This window comes from Myxocyprinus asiaticus, chromosome 36 (genome assembly GCF_019703515.2).
Source record: "Myxocyprinus asiaticus isolate MX2 ecotype Aquarium Trade chromosome 36, UBuf_Myxa_2, whole genome shotgun sequence".
In the NCBI taxonomy this organism is placed as follows: Eukaryota; Metazoa; Chordata; class Actinopteri; order Cypriniformes; family Catostomidae; genus Myxocyprinus; species Myxocyprinus asiaticus.
This window is the reverse complement of record NC_059379.1, coordinates 7,136,778-7,160,011: the sequence shown is the minus strand read 5'-3', so window position 1 is coordinate 7,160,011 and position 23,234 is coordinate 7,136,778. Positions and strand designations below refer to the sequence as shown.

The 23,234-nt window shown below is 36.4% G+C and overlaps 1 protein-coding gene across 1 annotated transcript in view; it reads left to right on the top strand.

Annotated features, from left to right (window-relative positions):
- The first annotated feature begins 505 nt into the window (after nucleotides 1–505).
- Nucleotides 506–23,234, top strand: part of LOC127427321 (cadherin-10-like) — a 99,693-nt gene continuing 76,964 nt past the window's right edge. Inside the window, exons 1-2 of the mRNA XM_051674870.1 lie at nucleotides 506–685; nucleotides 16,556–16,894. Of these exons, the coding sequence (XP_051530830.1) occupies nucleotides 16,697–16,894 (198 nt within the window). The 5' untranslated portion in view covers nucleotides 506–685; nucleotides 16,556–16,696. The remainder of the gene's footprint in view (nucleotides 686–16,555; nucleotides 16,895–23,234) is intronic.

The following is a 23,234-nucleotide window of genomic DNA, read 5'->3' as shown; positions in this document are numbered from 1 at the left end:
ACACTATATGACAGAATATTTAAACTGTATTATCTGAAAACACAGTTTTGTTTATCAAGCTATTTTTTAAGTATATTTTGATTTTTTTTTTTTCTCGAAAACAAGACAAAGGTACTTGTTACAAATGACAGTACGTTTGCTGTTTGAATAATCAAAAAGAGGAGAGACAGTCAGTCAGGCAAGTGCTCTCTGTCTCTCTCACTCACACTCTCTCTATCTCTCTCTCTGTTTTTCACATACACACACAGATAGACACAGTAAGCCCCAGGACATTGTTCAGTCTTACAGTGAAAGCTGAGAGGGAATGTGATAAGCGTGGAGCTTATACTAAGGAGATATTTAACTGTGCCCGAAAACACACAAGAAAACAATGGAGTATAGAAAACCAAGGTAAATCTCTCTCTCTCTCTCTCTCTCTCTCTCTGTCCCTCCCTCTTTGGCTCGGTTGCTCTCGCGCTCTCGCGGTCCCCAACTCATTCTCAGACGGATGAGGACAGTCCGGAAAGAGAACAGTCATGTACTTAATTTCTCTCATGCTCGCTGCATCTAAAGGTTATCATTAAGACGTATGTGCCCTGCAGAGCGGTTGCCGTTGAGATCATTTTACACTGGGGGAAATATTTGATTAAAGTGTGCGGATTTAAAGCAACTGATAAAGACACGTCAAACCTGCAAAAAACAAAGTGTGAGTAGATGGCTCATTAGTTTCTTTAGCATGTGCATGAAGATAGAGGCTCTCAATATGTCTAAACCAGAAGATTGTTTAGTTTCTTTTGTGAAAGTCTGTTTAACATATCCATGGTCAAGGAGCTCCTGTAAAGGCTTTATTGAGAACAGTTCAGCAAAGTGAATTTATTTTAGATAGATTGACATGAATTGGAAGGAATTCCTAGCTGTCTTATGGTGCTGATGAATTCAATCTAGACATAGGAAGTCAATGTTACACGTGTGAGAAGTCTTCACTGGTCAGATTCATAGATGTGTTGTTTAATATTCTTCTCGGCAATATGAACTGAAGCAAAGTTATTGGGTCTGTTGTTTAACTTATAATAGAAAATAATTGTTGTCTATGATAAAATAAAAAAAAATAAAAAATAATAATAACAATCTAGTTGTAAATGCATTTAAGAATGCTCTGGTAACAGAAGTGTGATAAAATTTAGGATTCAAATTTTCACCTGCAAAAGATGTGTCCATTGAACTTCACAGGGGCTGGCAGCATTTCTCTTTTTTTTTTTTTTTTTTTTTTTGTGAAAGTCATTCGGATATGACTTCTCCAATTAAACAAATGCTTTGGCGTGATTCTGATAAGCAGATTATTTCCTTGACCTGTGTGTCATTTGGCAGCTATTTTACAGTCTGGCTCAGTCTGATGATAAAAGATGTGTGTGTGTGTGTGTGTGTGTGTGTGTGTGTGTGTGTGTGTGTGTGTGTGTGTGTGTGTGTGTGTGTGCATTTCTTTAGGGTGTAATGGCCTGTTCTAAATCAGCGTCAGTAATAACATCTCTTTCACTGCAAAACAATTCACTTGGAAACACACAAAACCCAGTGAACAGAGGATCTGTCATTGATAATACAAACATTTGCATCACACTGTAGACAAATGTCTAAATAGAAATGTATAGTCTTCACAAACAGTTAACTCTTTTTGTCTGTTTTATACTCCACAAGATTCCTAAAAGCTTGAAATTTCTGACAAGACAACCGCAAAGAAACACAAATCAAAAATGTTGTTCTAGATGATCACATGGAGAACAAATGGGGACGTTTGCTTTTCAGACATATCTCCATTGGAGTTTCAGCAAAGATCTCAAAAATGTTTCAAACTGTGCTCAGATTTGCCAAAGAGCCAAAAAAGATTTCACTGTGAACTCAAACATGCAGAGCAAATTATCTGAGCTATGCTAAACACATTAATCTGAGCTGTATACTCTTATGTTTTGCCAACAATTGTCTATTATTTTCACTTTGGATTTGTATGAAAAATAAATAAATAAATAAATAAACCATGAAACAAAGTTGATACTTGATACTTGTACACCATTACATCCCCTGAGATATATAAGAACAGCCTCTAAACAATAATTTTTAAATAATAAATAATAATTGACTTACTTGATTTTAGAATCTGCATATTTCAAAAATAATTCTGTCCTGCATTCATTTATAAAATATAAAATTGACAATGGTTTGAATCTGAAAGATTACAGCCATTCAAAACCCACTTCCTGGATCATGTCTCTAAGAGAAAAATCATTAACATCTATTCACCATTGTTTCAGACTGAAAGCACATGAGGATAACTCACCAGAGAAACAGACTGTGATAGAGAGAGAAGCAATGAACTTTTGCTGTGTTGTCTGAGAGAGAGTGAGTTAGCTCCACCAAGTGGCACAAAATGCAATGCTAAGCAGCAATGAAGCCCAGTCTTTATTATGGTTGATACCATTTTAAATCTGCATGATGTTAATTTCACACACACACACACACACACACACACACACACACACACACACACACACACACACACACACACACATGTTGGTGCAGCTATCATTATGAGGACTCTCCATAGACATAATTATTTTTATACTGTACGAACTATAGATTCTATCCCCTAACCCTAACCCTACCCCTAAACCTAACCCTCACAAAAATGTTCTGCATTTTTACATTTTCAATAAAACTTCGTTTAGTATGGTTTTTTAAGCGATTTATATTATGGGGACACTAGAAATGTCCTCATAAACCACATTTATAGCATAATACCCTTGTAATTACCAGTTTGTAACCTAAAAAAAGTCCTCGTAAACCACTTAAACCTGCCCCCCCCCCCCCCCCCCCCACACACACACACACAAACATATGTTGGTGCAGCTACCATTATAAGGATTCTTCATAGACATAATGATTTTCATACTGTACAAACTGTAGATTCTATCCCCTAACCCTACCCCTAAACCTAACCCTCACAGAAACCTTTCTGCATTTTTACATTTTCAATAAAATATCATTTAGTTTGTTTTTTTAAAGCAATTTAAATTATGGAGACACTGGAAATGTCCTCATAAACCACATTTATAGCATAATACCCTTTAAAAAAACATTTAAACCTGCCCCCACACACACACGCACACACACACACACACACACTTACATACATTCTACTGACAAAAGCCACATATTTAAAATTATCAAGTGAAGGATGGAGTCTGTCATAGTACATCTTAAAAACTGTATATCCAACCTTATCTGACCGTGCCAAAGAGTTAGATGCCTTGTGAGTAATCTGGACGGACCAGGAGGCAGCTTCCGTTGTCAGACATCAGACAAGCTCTGAGCAATATTTCAATCTTTCAAACTGAATGCAGTCTTTATATTATGAAGTGTATGTGATGCCAAGGTACACGTCTTTTGTTCCTCCTGTTTCCAGTACTGAAGTTTCCCCAGGGGAGGCTCATTGGTTATTAGCAATTTCCTTTATTTATTTGGATGATGCATACCATGCAAGCTTAAATAAATTCCAAGTAGCTAAAAATCACATATATGATTCCTGCATTTACTTCACCAATTTAGTCATTGATTAAAATTATTTTATTTATTAATTTTATTCTCCATTTATTGTCTTCTGATCAATGATAAATGCTGAAATGTTACATCTGTTTGGGTTTTTGTGAAGTAAATCTTTAAATATTACTGGTACAAAAACTAAAATAATACTAATTTGATTTTGTTTGAAAAGTCAGTTTTTGTTTTGGTTTTTTTTAATTTATTTTTTTCCCTTTTTCACCCAATTTGGAATGCCCAATTCCCAGTGGGCTTTTAAGTCCTCGTGGTCACGTAGTGATTTGCCTCAATCTGGGTGGCGAAGGATGAATCCCAGTTGCCTCTGCGTCTGAGATCGTCAACCCGTGCATCTTATCATGTGGCTTGTTGAGCACGTTGCCATGGAGACACAGCATGTGTGGAGGCTTCACGCCATCCACCGCGGCATCCGCGCTCAACGCGCCCCACCGAGAATGAATCACATTATAGCAACCACAAGGAGGTTACCCCATGTGACTCTACCCTCCCTAGCAACCGGGCCAATTTGGTTGCTTAGGAGACCTGGCTGGAGTCACTCAGCACGCCCTGGGATTCGAACTAGCGAACTCCAGGGGCGGTAGCCAGCGTCTTTTACCACTGAGCTACCCAGGCCCCAAAAAGTCAGTTTTAAGTTTCCTAACATACTGTAATTGTTTTCGATAGTATGCGGTAATAGGGAGCATTTCCAAATCTTTTGGTGGAGAAAAATGCTGTTCAAGTGTGGATAAGAGGTGTATATGTTTTGGAACTAAAGTTGTTAAAACGAGTGTTTTCGAGAAAATTGTTGGATTTGCCAAAGTTTGAAACATTCATGCCATTGTGTCCTAAAATGTTTAGCAAAGACTGCAAATGGCCAGGAGTGTGACTTAAAATTAGTTATGTCTCTGAAATATTTGATACATTGTGCATCTGAATGGACCAAAGGCAATGTAGGATGCACCATAATTTAAACTACTTATAACTTTCTGGCAGGATGAATGAAAAAAAATAAAAATAAAAAAATAAACCAGACTTAATGCAAAATAGTTCAAAATCTGGCTCGCAAGACTACGTCTGATTTATAGAGCAAAACTGCAGTTCTGAATGATTTAATGTGTGACAAAAAACAACCAGGCATGTAAAAAATAGTGATACAATTAATTCGGGGCTTAAGCCCCGGAAGCCCACCCTTTGCGCCGCCCATGATTCCCCCATAGATCTTATGAATGAAGTCTCCATTCTTTAACACTTGCAGTCTCAGTATCTCAAGGTCATTTAAAACAGAGGGAAGGAAAAACTTTCCTCCTGAAATAATGAGTAAAATGGATGCACAGACACGAGTCGCTGTACCCCACATATGGCTCCAGACATCCATCAGAACACAGTCAGGTGTGGACAGAAATAGCCCAGATTCCCTAAATGATCCGTGTCTGATTTGGTCTTAGGGGGAATATACTGGGGAGAAAGAGAGGAGTGTTTGGAGCCAGATAGCATGAGTGAATGAGGCCGTGTTGAACCCTGGCAGATGTATTCCCTAAAGACAACGCTGCCCCAGACTGCTTTTATAAACCTCGGGAGAAATATAGCAGTACCTCGCAGACAGGACTGCGGCAATTACATAGACAAGACAATCGTAAGTCTGTGTGTGGTGTGTGTAAGTGTCTGTATGTGTACCAGTCTGATCTTGTAGACTTAGGCAGTATATCACTGTCAATCAGGACTGTACACTACAGAAATCCTCTTAGTTTGGTCATCCGTCCACATCTAGAGGTGTTATGCGTATCAAGAGGTCAGCCATGCTGAGTTTTTCCATAGAACAACATACCCTGCTCTGTGCCAGTTAATTCATACTTACATAGCATTACCTCATTATCCCTTGACTAACATGTCCACATACGCCTAGATTCACATATACACACTAATTAGATGCCCTTAATAGGACAAGTGAGTTCCCTCCTTGCTCGACTCCCTCTCATTTTCCTTCCCTCCCCTTGCAGTATTACAGATCCTGCCATACACATAAACACATTTTTAATGCACTAATCAAAATTAGATAATTAAGTGACAGTCCTAAACATCTGGCAAGTGTTTTTTTTTTTTCTTTTTTTTCTTTTTTGAACAGGCATTTAAAAATAAAAAAAGATACGCTGGCCTAATGCTTAATAGGCATGCCGTATCAAAGATTAATATCCAGAATGCTATTAAAACTCAAGGACAGCCCTGAATGTTAATTAGAAAATGCAATCATGAGAATATCCACGCATAAATTGCCTTGCACGATTTTGGCAGTTCTTTCTAGAACGTTCTTGACATTGCCATGGAAGGGCTAAACTGAGAGTGTGGGTGATAACAGTAAAAAAAAAAAAAAAAAAAAAAAGACATTTCTGGTTTGCGGACACCCTGCGAGTCCCACTGTCGTCACATAGAAACACAATCTCCTTTCTGGGCCTTTTCACAAGCCACATCTTTTCACCACTGCGGTGTTAACATCTCCCTGGCAGAGCTGGATATACACAGTGCCTCGCACTCCATTATTATGGTGTGTAAACTTGCAAAAATCGTGTACCGCGTGTGATTTGGTAACTCAGCTTTCCGTGTCTAATGAAAACAAAAGCACCCCGAGGAGGAGAAAGCCAATTCTTAAACAGTACTCGTGCACAATTGGAACCTGCAAATCATTTGAGCAGACTTCAGCAAGCTTTGAAAGTGTGTGCAGTAAACGTAAGCATGGATAAGAATGTTTATTTGCTTAAAGGGATAGTTCACCTAAAAAAAAAAAAAAAAAAAAAAAAAAAAAAAAAAAACTGTCATTTACGTAAGCGTTGTTGTTACAAACTCTGTGGAACACAAAAGGAGATGCTAGTCAGAAAGTTAGTGACTGGCAGGTTCAGGCACCATTCACTTTCATTATATGAGAAATAGCAGTATCAACATTCTTCAAAATGTCTCCACTTGTTTTTATCAGATCTCACAAGTTAGAATATAATTCTGTCCAAATTATGACAGAATTTTGATTTTTGGGTAAACAACTATTCCTATATTTTTTGAGTTTCAACAAACAACAAAGTAATCTCACTTGTGGAGATGTCTACAATGTTTCAAACTATGCTCAATATACTAAAGTCTGCAATCAAAAGTTAAGAGCCTCTATACACAGTATATATATATATATATATATAATATATACACACACAGTATATACACTGATCAGCCACAACATTAAAACCACCTGCCTAATATTATGTAGGTCCTCCCCGTGCCGCCAAAACAGCAACAACCCGCATCTCAGAATAGAATTCTGAGATGCTATTCTTCTCACCACAATTGTACAGAGCTGTTATCCGAGTTACCGTAAACTTTGTCAGTTCAAACCAGTCTGGCCATTCTGTGTTAACCTCTCTCATCAACAAGACGTTTCCATCCACAGAACTGCCACTCACTGGATGTTTTATGTTTTTGACACCATTCGTAGTATGAAAATCCCAGGAGATCAGCAGTTACAGAAATACTCAAACTAGCCCGTCTGGCACCAACAATCATCCATGCGATTATCTAATCATCCAATCATGTGGCCGCAGTACAGTACATAAAATCAGGCATATATGGGTCACAGTATTTCTGTAACTGCTAATCTCCTGGGATTTTCACACACAACAGTCTCTAGAATTTACTCAGAATGGTGCCAAAAAAACAAAAAAAAAAAACTTCCATTGAGCGGCAGTTCTGCAGATGAAAATGCCTTGGTAATGAGAGAGGTCAACAGTAAATGTCCAGACTGGTTCGAACTGACAAAGTCTATGGTAACTGAGATATGGTAACCACTCTGTACAATTGTGGTGAGAAGAATAGCATGTCAGTGGTATTCTGAGATGCAGGTTGGTGCTGTTTTGGTGGAATAAGGGGGACCTACACAATATTAGGCAGGTGGTTTTAATGTTGTGGCTGATTGGTGTATATATATTAGGGCTGAAACGATTAGTCGACGTTATCGACAATGTCGACAATAAAAAAAATTGTCTACAAAAATTTGCATTGTCGAATAGTCGTTTGATCTCATTTAACGTAACATGATCACATTAAACTCTAATGATGACATGCGAGAGCAGCACTTTAGTTCACGCCTGACTGAGGAGAGGAAGAATTACACAGCTCAAAGTCCAGATGCACTCTAAACTTTCCAAACAGCTTCAGGTGATATAGATCGCAAAGTATGAGGAAATTCTAATGCAAAAATACAAAATAGTAAATACAGAAGCACTCTCATTGTGGAATAAGTGGAGCTGGAGCTGCTGCTCCACTTAAGCAGAACTTGAGTGTCGAGCGTCTTTAAAGCATTACATCTTAAATGCAGTTATATTTAATGCGTTATAGCTTTATTAACGTTCAAATAATCCAGAAGCAGATCATGTAAATAACTACAAACTCCGAAACTGGCATTTCTCTGTGCGATAAGCACCTCTTCTATGAGTTGCACGGATGTCCCGATCTAAGGGGGAGAGATTGAAACTGCTCCCGGCTGATGCACACTCTGTCGTGGGGACGCTCATTCCTTGTGTACGCACGCTAAATGCAGCTAGATCATAACGTGATGGCTCGCGACTTATTGAATCATAATATATGTCACTGTGCATTTCTTATTGTGAAGACAATTGGCAATACACAGCTTTATTAAGAAAAGAGAGTTTGTTTTTTGTGAGTTAAAGATGGATTGAAGTGAACAGAAAGGTGAGAGAAGGTAGTCTTCGCCCCATTATACACTGCTTTATACATTGTTTTTGTTTTGGCTTGTTTTCCATATAAATATCTAAAACTCCTTTAAAACAACATATATTTTCTTTAGCAGCTATACTGCAGAAAAAAATAAAATATCTGAGAATGTTGAATATAATGTTAAAAATACAAATATTTTAAAATATCTATTAAAAAAAAATATATGCATTCACCTGAGAAGTAGCATATAAGATATTTAGACTTGCTTTTAGAGAATATATCTTGAATATAAGTATATTTTGTCTTTACTGCACTAGTAGAAGTATAACCAAGTGAAAAAATACACTTATATTTAAAATACTTTCTTTTAAAGCAAGTCTAAATATCTTATTTGTTGCTTCTCAAGTAAATGTATCTTATTTTAAGGATATTTAGACAATTTTAAATGGAAAATAAGACAAAAAAAAAAAAAAAAAAAAAAAAACACTTGATACACTTGATTTTTAAAAGATGATTTTGTCCTCTATTATTAGTAAGCATGTTTAATACAACCTTTTAAGTCGGGGCACAAGCTGAATAATCGGTAAAGAGCTAATGATTAACCATTGCAATAATCGGCGAATAGTTGAATAATCTTTCTAATAATCGTTAGATTAATCGATTATAAAAATAATCATTAGTTGCAGTCCTATATATATATATATATATATATATATATATATATATATATATATATATATATATATATATATATATACTATACAGTGAAACACAGGCGGAGCGTATCCATCTTCAGATCCATTTAAGTGCAGTAGCGAAGGTTGTAACTATGCCTGTCTGTTTGAGGCTTTGTTTTCTTGACCAAAACTTATGCTACAGATGCGTCATTAAACTTGAGGTGAACCGACCGCGGTGCCAATGCTTCCCGAACCATGGGTGGCAATTTTTTTAATTTTTAATTTTTAAATTTTAATTTTTTTTTTTTACCGAGAACCGTTACACCCCTAATATATATATATATATATATATACACACTAACGGTCAAAAGTTTTGAAACACTTATTCTTTATTATAATTCTTTTTTTTTTTTTTCTACATTTTAGAATAATAGTAAAGTCATCAAAACTATGTAATACATACATGGAACTATGGGAATAATGTTGTGACTAAACAAAATCCAAAATAAATCAAAACTGTGTTATATTTTAGCATCTTCAAAGTAGTCACCCTTTGCCTAGAATTTGCAGACATGTACTCTTGACATTTTCTCAACCAACTTCTTGAGGTATCACCCTGAGATGCTTTTTAAACAGTATTGAAGGAGTTCCCATCTGTGCTGGGCACTTATTGGCTATGTTGTTAGGCATATGGGCACATGCAAGCTTATTTTTTCAGGTGAAGTGTCCATGGAGGGGCATCAAAAACGAGTTGTAAAGAGAGATGTTTTCAGCTGTACAGGCTGTAAAACAATGTAGATGAAAGAATATCTTATAAACTGTACCCCCCTTCTCAAACCCCAAACATAAACCTAACCATCAATGAAGTAAAAATGTAATGTTAGAGGGAAAAATGCAACCTCTGTATCATGCTCATCACTGATTATGCAATTGCAATTACTTCCTGGTTTTAATGTACTTCCTGGTTTTACACTGGAACTGATACAAAAATGTCTGATAGGACAAGACGCTTCTCGTGAGCTGGCATAATGTGGCGTACCAGAGGGTACCAGAACTCTCTGAAACAACATGCAGACTACCTGTGTGATCATGTAGTGTTGAGTTGAAACTGGATGACCCCTTAGTAATCTAATATAACATTATTGCTGGAGTTTCAGAAGAGATTGCAACAATGGCTCAAAGTGCGCTCCGATTCGCTCAGTCCACTATCAAAAGTCTACCAATGAATCTGAGCTATGCTATCCACATTAATTGCATAGCTCTATAATCTTGCTGTATGTTAACAATTGTCTAATTTTTGGCCATTTTTATTTTGCCTAAGGAATTTTATGAAAAATAACAAAAATAAAAATGGAAAAAAACACCAATGGCAAAACTGATTCTCAAATGAGTAAGCGACTACAATTGCAACTACACATCATTTAGCACATCTCAGCCAGATTTAAAAGAGTGTGTAATATACATGCATGGCTACAAATTTTATTTTGCCTTTGCCCCTGCTCACCCTTGAGGAAAGGCTGTGAATGCAGAAAGTTTAATAGAAAGCATTAAATCAATCAACTCCATGGCACCGACAGATGGATATTTATCTGGACCTTTCCGTCAAGGTCACTGCAGAGAGTTGAGCTGATTTTTAAATGCAAGCTGTTGATTACATGCTTCTGTATGGTCAGAATATCACAAAGGCTGTTTAACCCTTAGTTTAAACCAAAATGTGGGCTGCACTTCCAGTACACAGGCATAGACAAACTCTGTTTAAAAACCTAGTCAGCTGCCTCGCTGTTTTTTCACACACTACAAAAAATGTTCATGCTAGTCCATAATGCAATAACTAAAGTTATACAACTTTTTTTTTTTTTTTTTTTAAATAAAATGAAATAAATAGTATTTGCTGTAATGAACATTAACCAAGATGAATAAGTGCTAAAAAAAGAAAAAAAGAAAAGAAGAAAAAAAAAAAGAAAATCCATTGTCTGTTCCTTATAACTTATGTAGTTAACTGATGTTAATGAATGCAATCCTATTGTTAAATTGTTAGCGGAAGTTAGGCAAAATGTATTTTTTTTTTTTTTTTTTTTTTCATACAATGAAAGTGAATGCTGACTGAGGGTGTTCAAACATCTCCTTCTGTGTTCCATGGAAGAAAGCAAGCTATACAGGTTTGGACATTTCTTTATGATGCCTACCTTGTATAGCAGCCTTCCATGTCAGAAGTGCGTCTATGTTTCTTTAATATGCTGCCTCAGTAGGCAACTCACTAGGTTTTGGAACATTACAGCAGTCTCAATTCATGCCAGTGTGTGATTCATACTGAAAGAGAAAATCTTTGCTTGGTTTCATAAAAAATAAAAATTCATGAAGACCTCTGCAGACCTTCTGAATGTCAAAGTTCTCCCCTATCCGCTAACCCTGACCGCCATCAAAATGTACATCTAACTGCAAGATTAGGCCACAAAAGGCCTCCTCTGTTGGGTCTGACAGAATTCATTACACGCATTAGTGGAGACAGTGATTCTACAAATTACAGTAGTCTGCACACTTTCAAACGTTGCCAAGTGAATAATTCCTAACTTCATTCATATCTCATTAAGTAAATTATTTGATTCGTATTCACAAGATAATGTTAATTTACATGCATAACTTCAGTCACATCAAATAGAACCAAAACCCTAATTTGCTCAAAGACAAAGAGAGGAATTGCTTTGTTCGCTCAAGATGGTCCAACTCACACTGTGCATTTTATTTCTTTCTTTTTCTCATTTCCTTAGCCTCCCATTTCCTTTCTTTTCTTTGATTCAGATTGTTAAACAAAAACACCAGAACATTATGAATCTGCTCCTCATTTGCTCGTGAGACCTCTAAAGATGTGAGGCGTAATGAATGTCTGTCAAGGTAACCTGGCTTCTTGGCCTTCCTGGAAAATGGGTTCTCGTCAAATGAGGGAGGAAAGATTTATTAGGATTAACTTCCAAAATCCAATAAATTATGCATACATACTCCAAATTACCTATCAGAACTAGTCCTTTAGGAGAGTCTGCTTCAGTGAGCCATTGCCTTTGCTTCATTTGGGCTAGTGTGAGCCATGGTGGTGTAAGTAATCAGGATTTTGTGCACATTGAGTTTGATATTGACTCTTTCAGAGCTTGTGTTGTGGGATCCCTTGGGATAACCACAAAACTAGATGTACGCAGAGCAAGAAAAGTAAATGTTTAAAGATGTTCAGGCCAATAAAGTTCATCAATTAGAGACCACCATGTGGGTAGGTGCAAATTTTTAGCTATTCACTTAAAGCTGAAGTATGTAATCACGCCACTAGCATTTCCAAACAGAACAGCTAAAGTAATGATTGTTTTCAAAAAGGTTTCCTCAGCATTCACTCCATCTGCCATTCATCGGATAAACAGATAATCCCACCCCAAACTCATGCCTTTGTTCAGCCAACAATGCTGTGTTGGGCAAGTGGGGATGATCAATGTTTTTGATAGAGCCACAGAGCCAGTGTTTACAATTTTCAGCTAAAAAAAATCTACAAATGGATTTCTTATAGTTGTCACTATATAGATATCTGGGATAGGAGAAAGTATTTTAACACCAAAATAATGACATATTTCTGCTTAAAGTGAAGTGCACACTACAAGACTAAAGCTTGTTACCATTAGTCTGCGATTAGTCTGTGACAAAAAGCTCCAAATCGTAACCAGCTTGTTGTGCATACCCATCACGGATGCTAAAGAGAGCAACAGTGTCCATTCATTTTTTATTTATTTTTATTGATTTTTTTAGCCATCTTGGTTATGCAATTTTTTCCATTATTATTATATTTTTTTTTTCTATTGGAATTTCATGAAATCCTTCATAAATCAGTTCTAAGCCATGAACAAATCCAACAAGCTCCAAGGTGAATCACAACATTACAAACTGTGATTTGAAGCAAAAATGCAAAAAAAATAAATAAATAAAAAAATAAAAATTTTTGAAAATCAGACATAAAAGACAAAGGTACAAAACTGTGTACTTAACGTCATAAATGATTGAAAGAACTACTGTAAAATCCCATGAAGCACTACAAATGAAGTAATCAAATTATGGAAAAAATGATGAAAAAAAAAAAAATACAACTATTGATTTAAGGTTGCTGGTTATAATTACAGAAACAATATATTTTAATTTTACTACAAAATATTCAGTTAACAGTCCATCATGGAAGTTGATGGTCGCTGCCTGGCTCATATTACACACTTTGTGGGCTGCTGTTCTGATTGGTGGATTCCCTTCAGGATTCATGGTAGTGTATTTCTTCACCAGAAATTCCACTCAAATAATATTTAGCCTAGCCTATTTTTAAGATATACACATTTTAATTTAAGAACAAAATTCCATAAAATGAAATTGTGTAATATTGAACAAAATGTAATTAAAGGTCAGAAACCCTTGTTATTAATGACACCTGTGGCCATTAAATGAACTGCAGCCAGCTACCTGTTGCTCGTGCTCACGCACACACTCCATAGGGATGTGAGCGAGCTTCGACCAAAACAATTACGAAATGTACAAAGAGGCTGAACGTGATTCACCGACATCATGCTGACAGATGAGGTAGCATAATTAAAATGACACAGTTATGATTGTTTTACTACAAACTTTGAGACTGCATATTATATTTGATTCTCCAGTGCTGGAACAGGCCTAAAACAAAATGTGGATATAGGTCTGACTATGCGAGACTGTAGTTTGAAGTAATCACTTTTCTTTACATGATACATTGACTGCATTTATACAATAGCCTATGTAGGCTTTAGCTAGCTAGCCAGCTTTATCAATAGCCGTTAGCTAAATTTGGTAGATGATGACAGTAGCTGTTTATAAAATAGACTGTACATCATAAATATGTTGACACAATTCAGTATTGATGTGATTCCATCACAACTGTCATTTTGATATATCGATGCGCTATTGTTTTATAAAAATAGAATGTATATATATTTTTTGTATAACCAAGTTACGTTAAACTAATGAATGGAGCTTTTTGCATTATCATGAACATTGTCTAGCATTCATTTCATGTGTTATTGTAGTTTACCTTGCTGAATAATTACAGATTAACATTGACATTAACCTGACTTTTAGTATAAAGAGAAGATCGTTGAAATTATTTGAAAGTTATGAAGCAAGGTAGCTTGCAATTCGTCAGCATTAGCAGGCAAGATCAAGTTAGCTAAAATTACACAGATCAATCCTTATGGCACTATATTTCACATGATTTGCAGTTATGTAAGCTTACCTGTCCAATAAGAAGAACGCCAATTCAGGGTCGGTTTTAATCCCCAAAACCGAACGAAGGTCCCTCCAGGAATCAAATGTCCTGCCGATGTTCACTCTAGTTTTCGCTCGACCACGATCTCGTTCCCGCTTAGCAAGACGGGATTCAGTAGATAAATGTTTTTATTTATTTATATATTTATATATATATATTTTTTTTTTGGCTTACTCAGAGTTTGTGTAGGAGTCGGTTTTGTGCTGGGAGCTGGACATTTGCTGGATTCCATCTCTAAGATAACGTTATCTAGTGTTGCAGACTGTTTGTTGATGCTGTTGAATAGTGGAAGAGAAGCTACTGTCTGAGAAAAGGCTCTCGGGAGCGTGCATAAAAGTCACATCCTTTGGATTTTCCAGGCAAAAGCGACCCGCTCCCTCCGCATGAAAATCAGTCTACAGGCTTTAATAGGCAACCTAGAAAGTCCGGGAAGGGCTCATTTTTTAAGTTGCGTTACAAGCCGTTCACACATTGGCAAATAAAAGGCGAATATTATATGAAAAAATTTACATATTATAATTATAATATTTACATATTATAATTTAACATTTAATAAAACTTAAATTATTATTATTATTTGTATAAAATAATACTCAATTTAATTTAATGGAATATTGTTATAAAATTGAAATGCGTAAATCTTTTTTTTTTTTTTTCTGTGTATATGATTTTTATTTTTATTTTCTTAAATGAAGATGAGAAATGTGGACTGGTGGCTTCAACAGAAGCATATACTACTGATGAACAAACTCTGAGCTTCCAGTAGGTCTGTTTTTAAAGGTTTTAAAGTTATCATTAAAAAATATATTCCCTTAAGGGAAATACAAATTCTCTCATTATTTACTCCACCAGAACACATTTGAAGAAAATTTGAAAAATATCTTAGCTCAGTAGGTCCTTAAAATGCAAGTGGATGGTGATCAGACTTTTGAAGCTCAAAAATCACAGACAGTCATCATAAATGTCATCGAAATGACTCCAGCAATTAAATTAATGTCTTGTAAAGCGATACGATTGCTTTTGGTGCAAAAAAAAAAATAAAAATCAGTATTTAGTACTTTTTAACCCTAAATAATTTCTTCCAGTAAGCTTCACGAGAGGGGGAGTCCAAGTGGTCTCTCATGTGAAGTATTCCAGTGCCACGATGCAGATGTAATCTCAAGTTCTCCACTCAGTTGAGACACCCAGGATAAGCACACAAATACACCATTGTGAGTAAAGAAATCAACCAAGCTACTGTACAGCGTTCCTCCTTCTCACTTGTAAACAGCACTGCTCTTCCAGCTGTGACGCACTTACCTCAGTTCTCGCGTGTTTCAAATGCCAGTGTGATTAGGTCATACACGCATACCACTGCAGAACGGAAGCATGATTTAGATTTAAAAAAAGTACTTAAATATGTAGCTTTTTCACACCAAAATGTATTGTGTTGCTTTAGAAAACTAGAAAATTAAAATTAATTTAACAGCTGGAGGCGTATGGATGACGTTTATGCTGTCTGTGATTTTTGGAGCTTAAAAAATCGGATCACCATTCACTTGCATTTTAAGGACCTACTGAGATATTTTTCTTCATATGTGAAAAAAGAAAGTCTTGCACACCTGGGATATCATGAGGTTGAGTAAATAATGACATAATTTTCGACATAATACGACTAATTTGAAACTATCAAGGTGTGTGCATTGTTTCTGAAAAGAAAGGGCGCAGACATGTGAAACAGCCAATGAAAATTTGAGAGTGCAAAAGTAGGGTGAATCAGTGAGAAGTGGAAGCCAACAAAACCCCCATCAAACTGCTGCCCATGTCTCCCCAATTGCTGTCTCATCCATATTTCCCTGCTCGTTATGGTGAAAATCAGTGCAAAAACAACCACATGCCCATTCTCCATGTTGTTTGTTCACATATTGTCAAGAAACAATTCTCGCATTGCTACTGAATATGTGTGGGTTTGTGTGAGAGCGGAACTTCTGGGGTGATCTTGTAATTGACACACAGTCTGCGATTAGTTGTATAAAGTGCAAATGAACAACATGAAAAGTCTTTAAATGTTTACAGGGGGTGTGCGCTTGGCTTTAATAATGTGCATGCCAATCATTCAGTATTAACAACTGTTTTTTTTTACAATAAGCCAACACGAGTCATCTAACATAAGTTTTCAGAGTTGTTTCCAGAGTGTTCTAATCTATGCCACTTTACACAGAGACATTTAGACTTTTTTTTTTTTTTTTATGTAGCTTTCAACAGATCTTGCATTCAAATAGTTTCCTAATGATTATTCTGTCCATTACAGGCCCAAAGAGGACAGAATTGTAGGAAATTAAGGATAAGATGTCCCATTTCGTCTGTCCCACCATTCAGCATTATCTTCAGCTCAGAGCTCTGTTCCTTAATTGATTCCTTATCAAGGACTCTTCAGGAGTGATTGTATACAATGATAATCAATCAACTTACTTTCCTCCTGCTGTTCTGCTTGCTGGGCTGCAGCAGTGCACTGATCCGTCCGGTGCCTGGAATTAGCAAATCAGATCGGGATGGACAGACACTACACCGCACTAAACGAGGATGGATGTGGAATAGTTTCTTTCTCTTAGAGGAATGGACAGGAAATGGAAAGCAATATGTCGGAAAGGTAAGGGCTGTTTCTCTAAGAGCAGTTTTGTGCAAATAAAGGGTGCCAGGAGGCTTACCATGATTTTGCAAAGTTAAACATGTTCCTGGATTGCAAGGGTCGTTAATGTTTTGGGTTAGGATTAAGGGTTGGGACATTGTTTCTTTGAAAGTAATGCTATTTCGGGAATAATAAAAGATGTTGATTCAGGAACACGTTCTGCTGAGGCAAAATCAAGGACACCCTGCATGGAAGTGGGCGTCTAAATTTAAAAGTTTATGGATATTTCAACTGTTTTTTTTTTTGTTTGTTTTGTTTATTGTTTTTGTTTTTTGCAAATGTTACTGGACTTTCAGAGTGAATCATGAGTGGAGAGAGTGGTTATTTTTAGAGCTGCATCATTTAAGTAAAAAAATAAAAACATGGCATGACCATGTTTTATGTAGTATCATGGTAATACCATGGCATTCTTTGAAGTGCCATACAGTGCAATCTAAAAAACATATGAATTTAGTAATCACACATTTACCATTATATATCAAAGTACCATGTAATTGCCACGTGAACCATGGTACCGCCACAGTTATTTTTCCTAATGGCCATTTTAGGGTGTTAGCACAACGTATTACGTATTAATATGTATTACGTATTAATTTACACATTTGCCAGACACTTTTATCCAATTCAACTTATGCTGTATTCAGTATACATTTCTAATCAGGATGTGTTTCTTGGGAATTGCACCCTTGAATTTGCCATTGGTAGGGACACTCTCTATCAGTTGAGCTACAGTATAAATGTGAGCAACATGTCAGCCACCTTGACTCGCATTAATGCAAAACACAAACACATTAAAACACAGGCTAAGGGTCAGTGATGAAAATGAATCACACACATCAAATGAACTCATGCATGCTTTTGGCATGATGGCGGATGATGTATTAGAACAAAATCAGGGAGGATGCAGACTATTAGAATTAATCTATGTGTGGGCGACAAAATGCCATAATAACCCTCTTTATATTTATGACCACATCCTGACATTCAGAAATCAAAATGATTATGTGAGATTAACTCAAAATCTTAAATTATATCCAAGACATGATAATATCAACTATTGTGTCCAAGCTTGCAGCATTCAGGCATGATATACTTTAGCTAGGAACAACTAAGGACACAAAAGGGTCATTCCTGTCATGCACAACAGCAAAGTAACTTTTAAAGATAACATGCTTGTGTTATAATTAAAGCAAGTGTATTATAATTAAAGCAAGTATGTCTATAAAAGGGTTTACCAGACTTTTAGAAATCTGCTCTGGACAAGCTCAAGCACTTAAACTAAATATAGGTTACAATAGGGCTAAAGGCTCTATGGGGTAAAAGGCTCCATTGGTTTCAATTTCTCCCAAAACACATTCTCTACCGCAGCACTTTCCTAAACACCTGCTGGTCACTATACACTGGAACATTTTCCTGATCCATGAGATCTTTGTGTGTGGTGTCTAAAGGTTGATTTTGAGGCAATTTTATCTATTTTTATTTATTTTATTTTTTTTAATTTTTTAAATGATGTAAATGTTTGTACCTAATGTAAATCCCTGAAATGAACATTTCTTTTGAGACAAAATACAAATTTATTATTTTCAGTTTTATTTAAGGTCATTAAATCAAAACTTTTTTCAATATCTGTCCAATAAGTGAAAGGATAGTATTTGGGATAAAAAAGCCCAACTGTTGCAGGGGCTAAAGGCCTCTATTAAACACATTGTTTTTCTTAAGTGGTGGGAATAGATTTGTTATGAAAAATGTTCAAAATTGGCTTGCATTGACTCATCCAATCATAATAAATATTAGTTTATTTATAGAATACTTGAGATGTAATAAAATGCCAGATGTGTTTGAAATTAACAGGAAATGGTTGACTTTTTCTGAGGTGGTTATTTTGAAATTTGTTTTTATATATATATATATATATATATATATATATATATATATATATATATATATATCTTATTGAAAGAAATTGGTACTTTTATTCACCAAAGTGGCATTCAACTGATCACAATGTATAGTCAGGACATTAATAATTTGAAAAATTACTATTACAATTTGAAGAACAATTTAAAACTACTTCAAAGAGTTCTCATAAAAAATTATTCCACGTGCAGCAATGACTCCTTTGCAGATCCTTGGCATTTTAGCTGTCAGTTTGTCCAGATACTCAGGTGACATTTCACCCAAAACTTGTCGGGCAATTCTCACGCACCTTACAGTCTAGCTGATCCCACAAAAGCTCAATGGGGTTAAGATCCATAACACTCTTTTCCAATTATCTGTTGTCCAATGTCTGTGTTTCTTTGCCCACTCTAACCTTTTCTTTTTGTTTTTTTTTTTCTGTTTCAAAAGTGGCTTTTTCTTTGCAATTCTTCCCATAAGGCCTGCACCCCTGAGACTTCTCTTTACTGTTGTACATGAAACTGGTGTTAAGCGGGTAGAATTCAATGAAGCTGTCAGCTGAGGACATGTGAGGTGTCTATTTCTCAAACTAGAGTCTCTGATGTACTTATCCTCTTGTTTAGTTGTACATCTGGCCTTCCACATCTCTTTCTGTCCTTGTTAGAGCCAGTTGTCCTTTGTCTTTGAAGACTGTAGTGTACACCTTTGTATGAAATCTTCAGATTTTTGGCAATTTCAAACATTGTATAGCCTTCTTTACTCAAAACTATGATTGACTGACAAGTTTCTAGAGAAAGCTGTTTCTTTTTTTGCCATTTTTACCTAATATTGACCTTAAGACATGCCATTCTATTTCATACTGTGGCAACTCAAAAACAAACACAAAGACAATGTTAAGCTTAATTTAATGAACCAAATAGCTTTCAGCTGTGTTTGATATAATGGCAAGTGATTTTCTAGTACCAAATTAGCAATTTAGCATGATTACTCAAGGATAAGGTGTTGGAGTGATGGCTGCTGAAAATGGACCCTGTCTAAATTTGATCAAAAATTAATTTTTTTCAAATAGTGATGGTGCTGTGTTTTACATCAGTTATGTCCTGACTATATTTGTATACAGTTGCAATCCAAATTATTCAACCCCCCTGGCCAGCAATACATTCTGGTGATGTGAATTAAAACACATCAACTAAAACCTCAGTAAACAGTCGAAGTAAGTTTTTAATACACATTTGAATGATTTTGAGAACAAAGAGTTCAGTTTACCCAAATTTTAAAATAAAAAAATAACTACTTCTCTCCACAAATATCATGTCAAAAATATTCAACCCCCAAAGTCAGTCATTTGTGGAGCATCCTTTATCCTTAATAACAGCAAATAAATGTTTCAGGTAAGTGTTCTCAGGCTTCGAACACCTCTCTATTAGAATTTTTACACATTTCTCATGAGCAAAAGCTTCCAGCTCGTTGACATTCTTTGGTTTCTATGCTGCCACTGCTTCCTTGAAATCCCAACAAAGGTTTGCAATGGAATTTTAATGATGGACTGAAAGGGCCATTTAAGGACATTCCACGACCTATCCCTGAACCAGGTTTTGGACAACTTGGATGTATCCTTGGTGTTATTGTCTTGCTGGAAAGTCCAGTGATCACCGAGCTTCAATTTACACACTGAAGGCATCATATTTTTCATGCCAAAATGGCCTGATACCTGAAAGAATCCATGGTGTCAGTCACATAGTCAGGATAGCCATTTCCTGCAGCCGCAAAACACCCCCATAACAAGACTGACCCACCTCCATGCTTGACTGTGGGGATGGTGTCGTTCTTGTCATCACTTTGTCATCTTTCTCCAGACGTACTGCGGACCCATGGGTCTATAACTCATTTTCAGTTTAGTGTCATACGTCTATATAACCTTCTTCCAGGACTCCACAGGTCTTTCCTAATTACTTCTTGAATATTTAAGTCAACATTTCCCTTGGGGAAGTAATTAATTTCGATTGCATATATATAATTTACACAAACTAGCAGACAAACAGCATTTAAAGTGATATTGAGAACATTGGGAAAAATAAAAAAATAAAATTATAACGAATTGAAGAAAACATGTTTTGTTTGAAACATTTGATTAGAGAGAGAGAGAGAGAGAGAGAGAGAGAGCGAGAGAGAAACACCTGGAATATCTTTTGATGGGAAAAAATAGCTTACATAATTAATGTTTGATGTTTAATGTTCAGAAGCATTTGTATTTTTTATTATTTAAAAAAAAAAAAATATTCCAATGTTTCATGCTAGATGTTCGAACTCATCGAACATAAACATTAACATTCATGCTTATGTTCAGATAATTGTGATATTAAAGATAAAAGAGAACTATTTAGATCTTTATAAATTGTTAGTTCAATATTTTTTAAATACGTTAATACATTCAGTATATGATGAGGCCATGAAAATATACCAGTATAACAGTAATGCCCCAAACCACTCAGCCCTGTGCCAAGAGTCAAACCTCTATGTGTCAAGGAGTGTGCCTCCATGTGACACAGTTGTTGAAAAGAGGCCCTGCCAGTGAGACAGGATTTCATTAAAATCTAAAAGCCGAACTGCTCTTCACAGCTTGTGTGGCGTCAGATCAGAGTGCAACGCTTGTCAAGCCAGAAGCATCAACAACAAGTGCAAAGACAGCAGTACTTTGGAAAGCAGCAGTTACAATCCTGGTTACGGTGGAGGGGAGGGAGGGGAGGGGAGAGAGGGGTGCTGTTAACGGCCAATTTTAAGACAAAGACACTGGCTTTCATCATTGCCTTCATCTTTTTCAAGTAAACAAGTGTCATGTGACGGATTTGGGGTGGAGAGAGGAAGAGAGGTGTGGTAGCACAGACACACAACATCTCTTCCTCTTATGTTGGAGGGTTGTGGAGAATATTGCAGACAAGGAAAAATGTCTCAGAGCACAGCAACAGCGAGAGGAGGAGAGCAGGAGAGAGTGGGTGAGGAAGAAAACAATAAATCAATCAAAAACAAGAATGAGATTCCGCCCTCATACCATTGCATTTTACGTGACAAGGCAACAAAACAGCATTGACTGCAAAGAGTCCGTCAGTCGAGGAAGTGTCAGACTCAGCAGTGGCCTGGCTTCCTTCCCAGAGCTTTGATGCTTCTCTTTTTCTCCAGCTCCATTTCTATCTCTCCCTCTTTTTCTAGCCACTACATTTCCCTGGCATGACAGCATTCGCATGCTTTTGGCCCTCTTCTCTTCCACTGTCCACTGTCGTTCCCAATTAAAGTGCCAGAAAGACAAAGGGCTCCCACAAATATGGTAGGAGGGCGAGGGAGAACGAAACTGCTGTTTAGGATAGACCACTGTGGAGCTACATGATCATTCCATCAATTTTCCACATTTCTTCCTACTGTGTGTGACGGGTGAGATCTTTGTGCAACTCGATGGATGGGTGCTTATAGTCCCAGTGAGAGGCCATCAAATCCATTGATGGGTCTCCTCATAAAGATAATTCATGGGATGGGATACCATTTTTATTTCTATAGAGCCAAGGCTTCCACTGGCCCCCATCATAGACAAGCCCTAAAAGAGGATTAATATTTGAGTGTGAGGCTAGAAATAATCCATAAAATGGGAAGGAAATTTCAAATAAAACAACAGACCTCTGTCAGTGTGCTTCAAGGCACTTATAGTGTGTAGCCTGCATCCATAAATGATGCACATGCAAGTCAAACATTTGGACACACATGACAGAATTTATCTTGAATAGTGATCTTAAAATAAATAAATAAATAAACATCCAAATAAATTTGTGACTTGGACCGGACAGTGAAGAAAAAGTAGCAAACAAATGTCTAGCTAAGATAGTTAGGGTTGTTTAATGCCCATACTTTCATTTGTGTTGTTTGCAGACTGAACTCACTTTGAATTCTACGTCAGTAGATCTAAAGTGTTGCTGCTGAAATCTGTCTTTGCTTACCGAAATGCAAATCTCTACCTCCTAAACCAAACCCCAACCCTAAACCTAACTGCCAGTGGAGTAAAATTTTTATTTTAAAGCGAAAATGCAACCTCTGAATCGTGTTTAGTATTGTTTATGTGAACATGATCACTTCCTGGTTCCCACGAGACAAGAATTCATGTCTCGGAGGTTGCAAGCGCAACACACGCTATCAGTAGCATTAGAGGGACAGGTGATCAGAGCTGAAAATGTAAAAAAAACGGGGATGGCGCTTGTCAGTAATTGGGCAGCATGAAGTCAATTTTATGGTACCTGAACATTCGGAAGCAACATGTCAATTACTTGAGTGATCATGTTGGTTATTTCATTGTTTTAATTACTTTATTTTTATTTTAATATGCATAAAATTGTTATAATTATAAATGAGTAGGTGTTTGCAA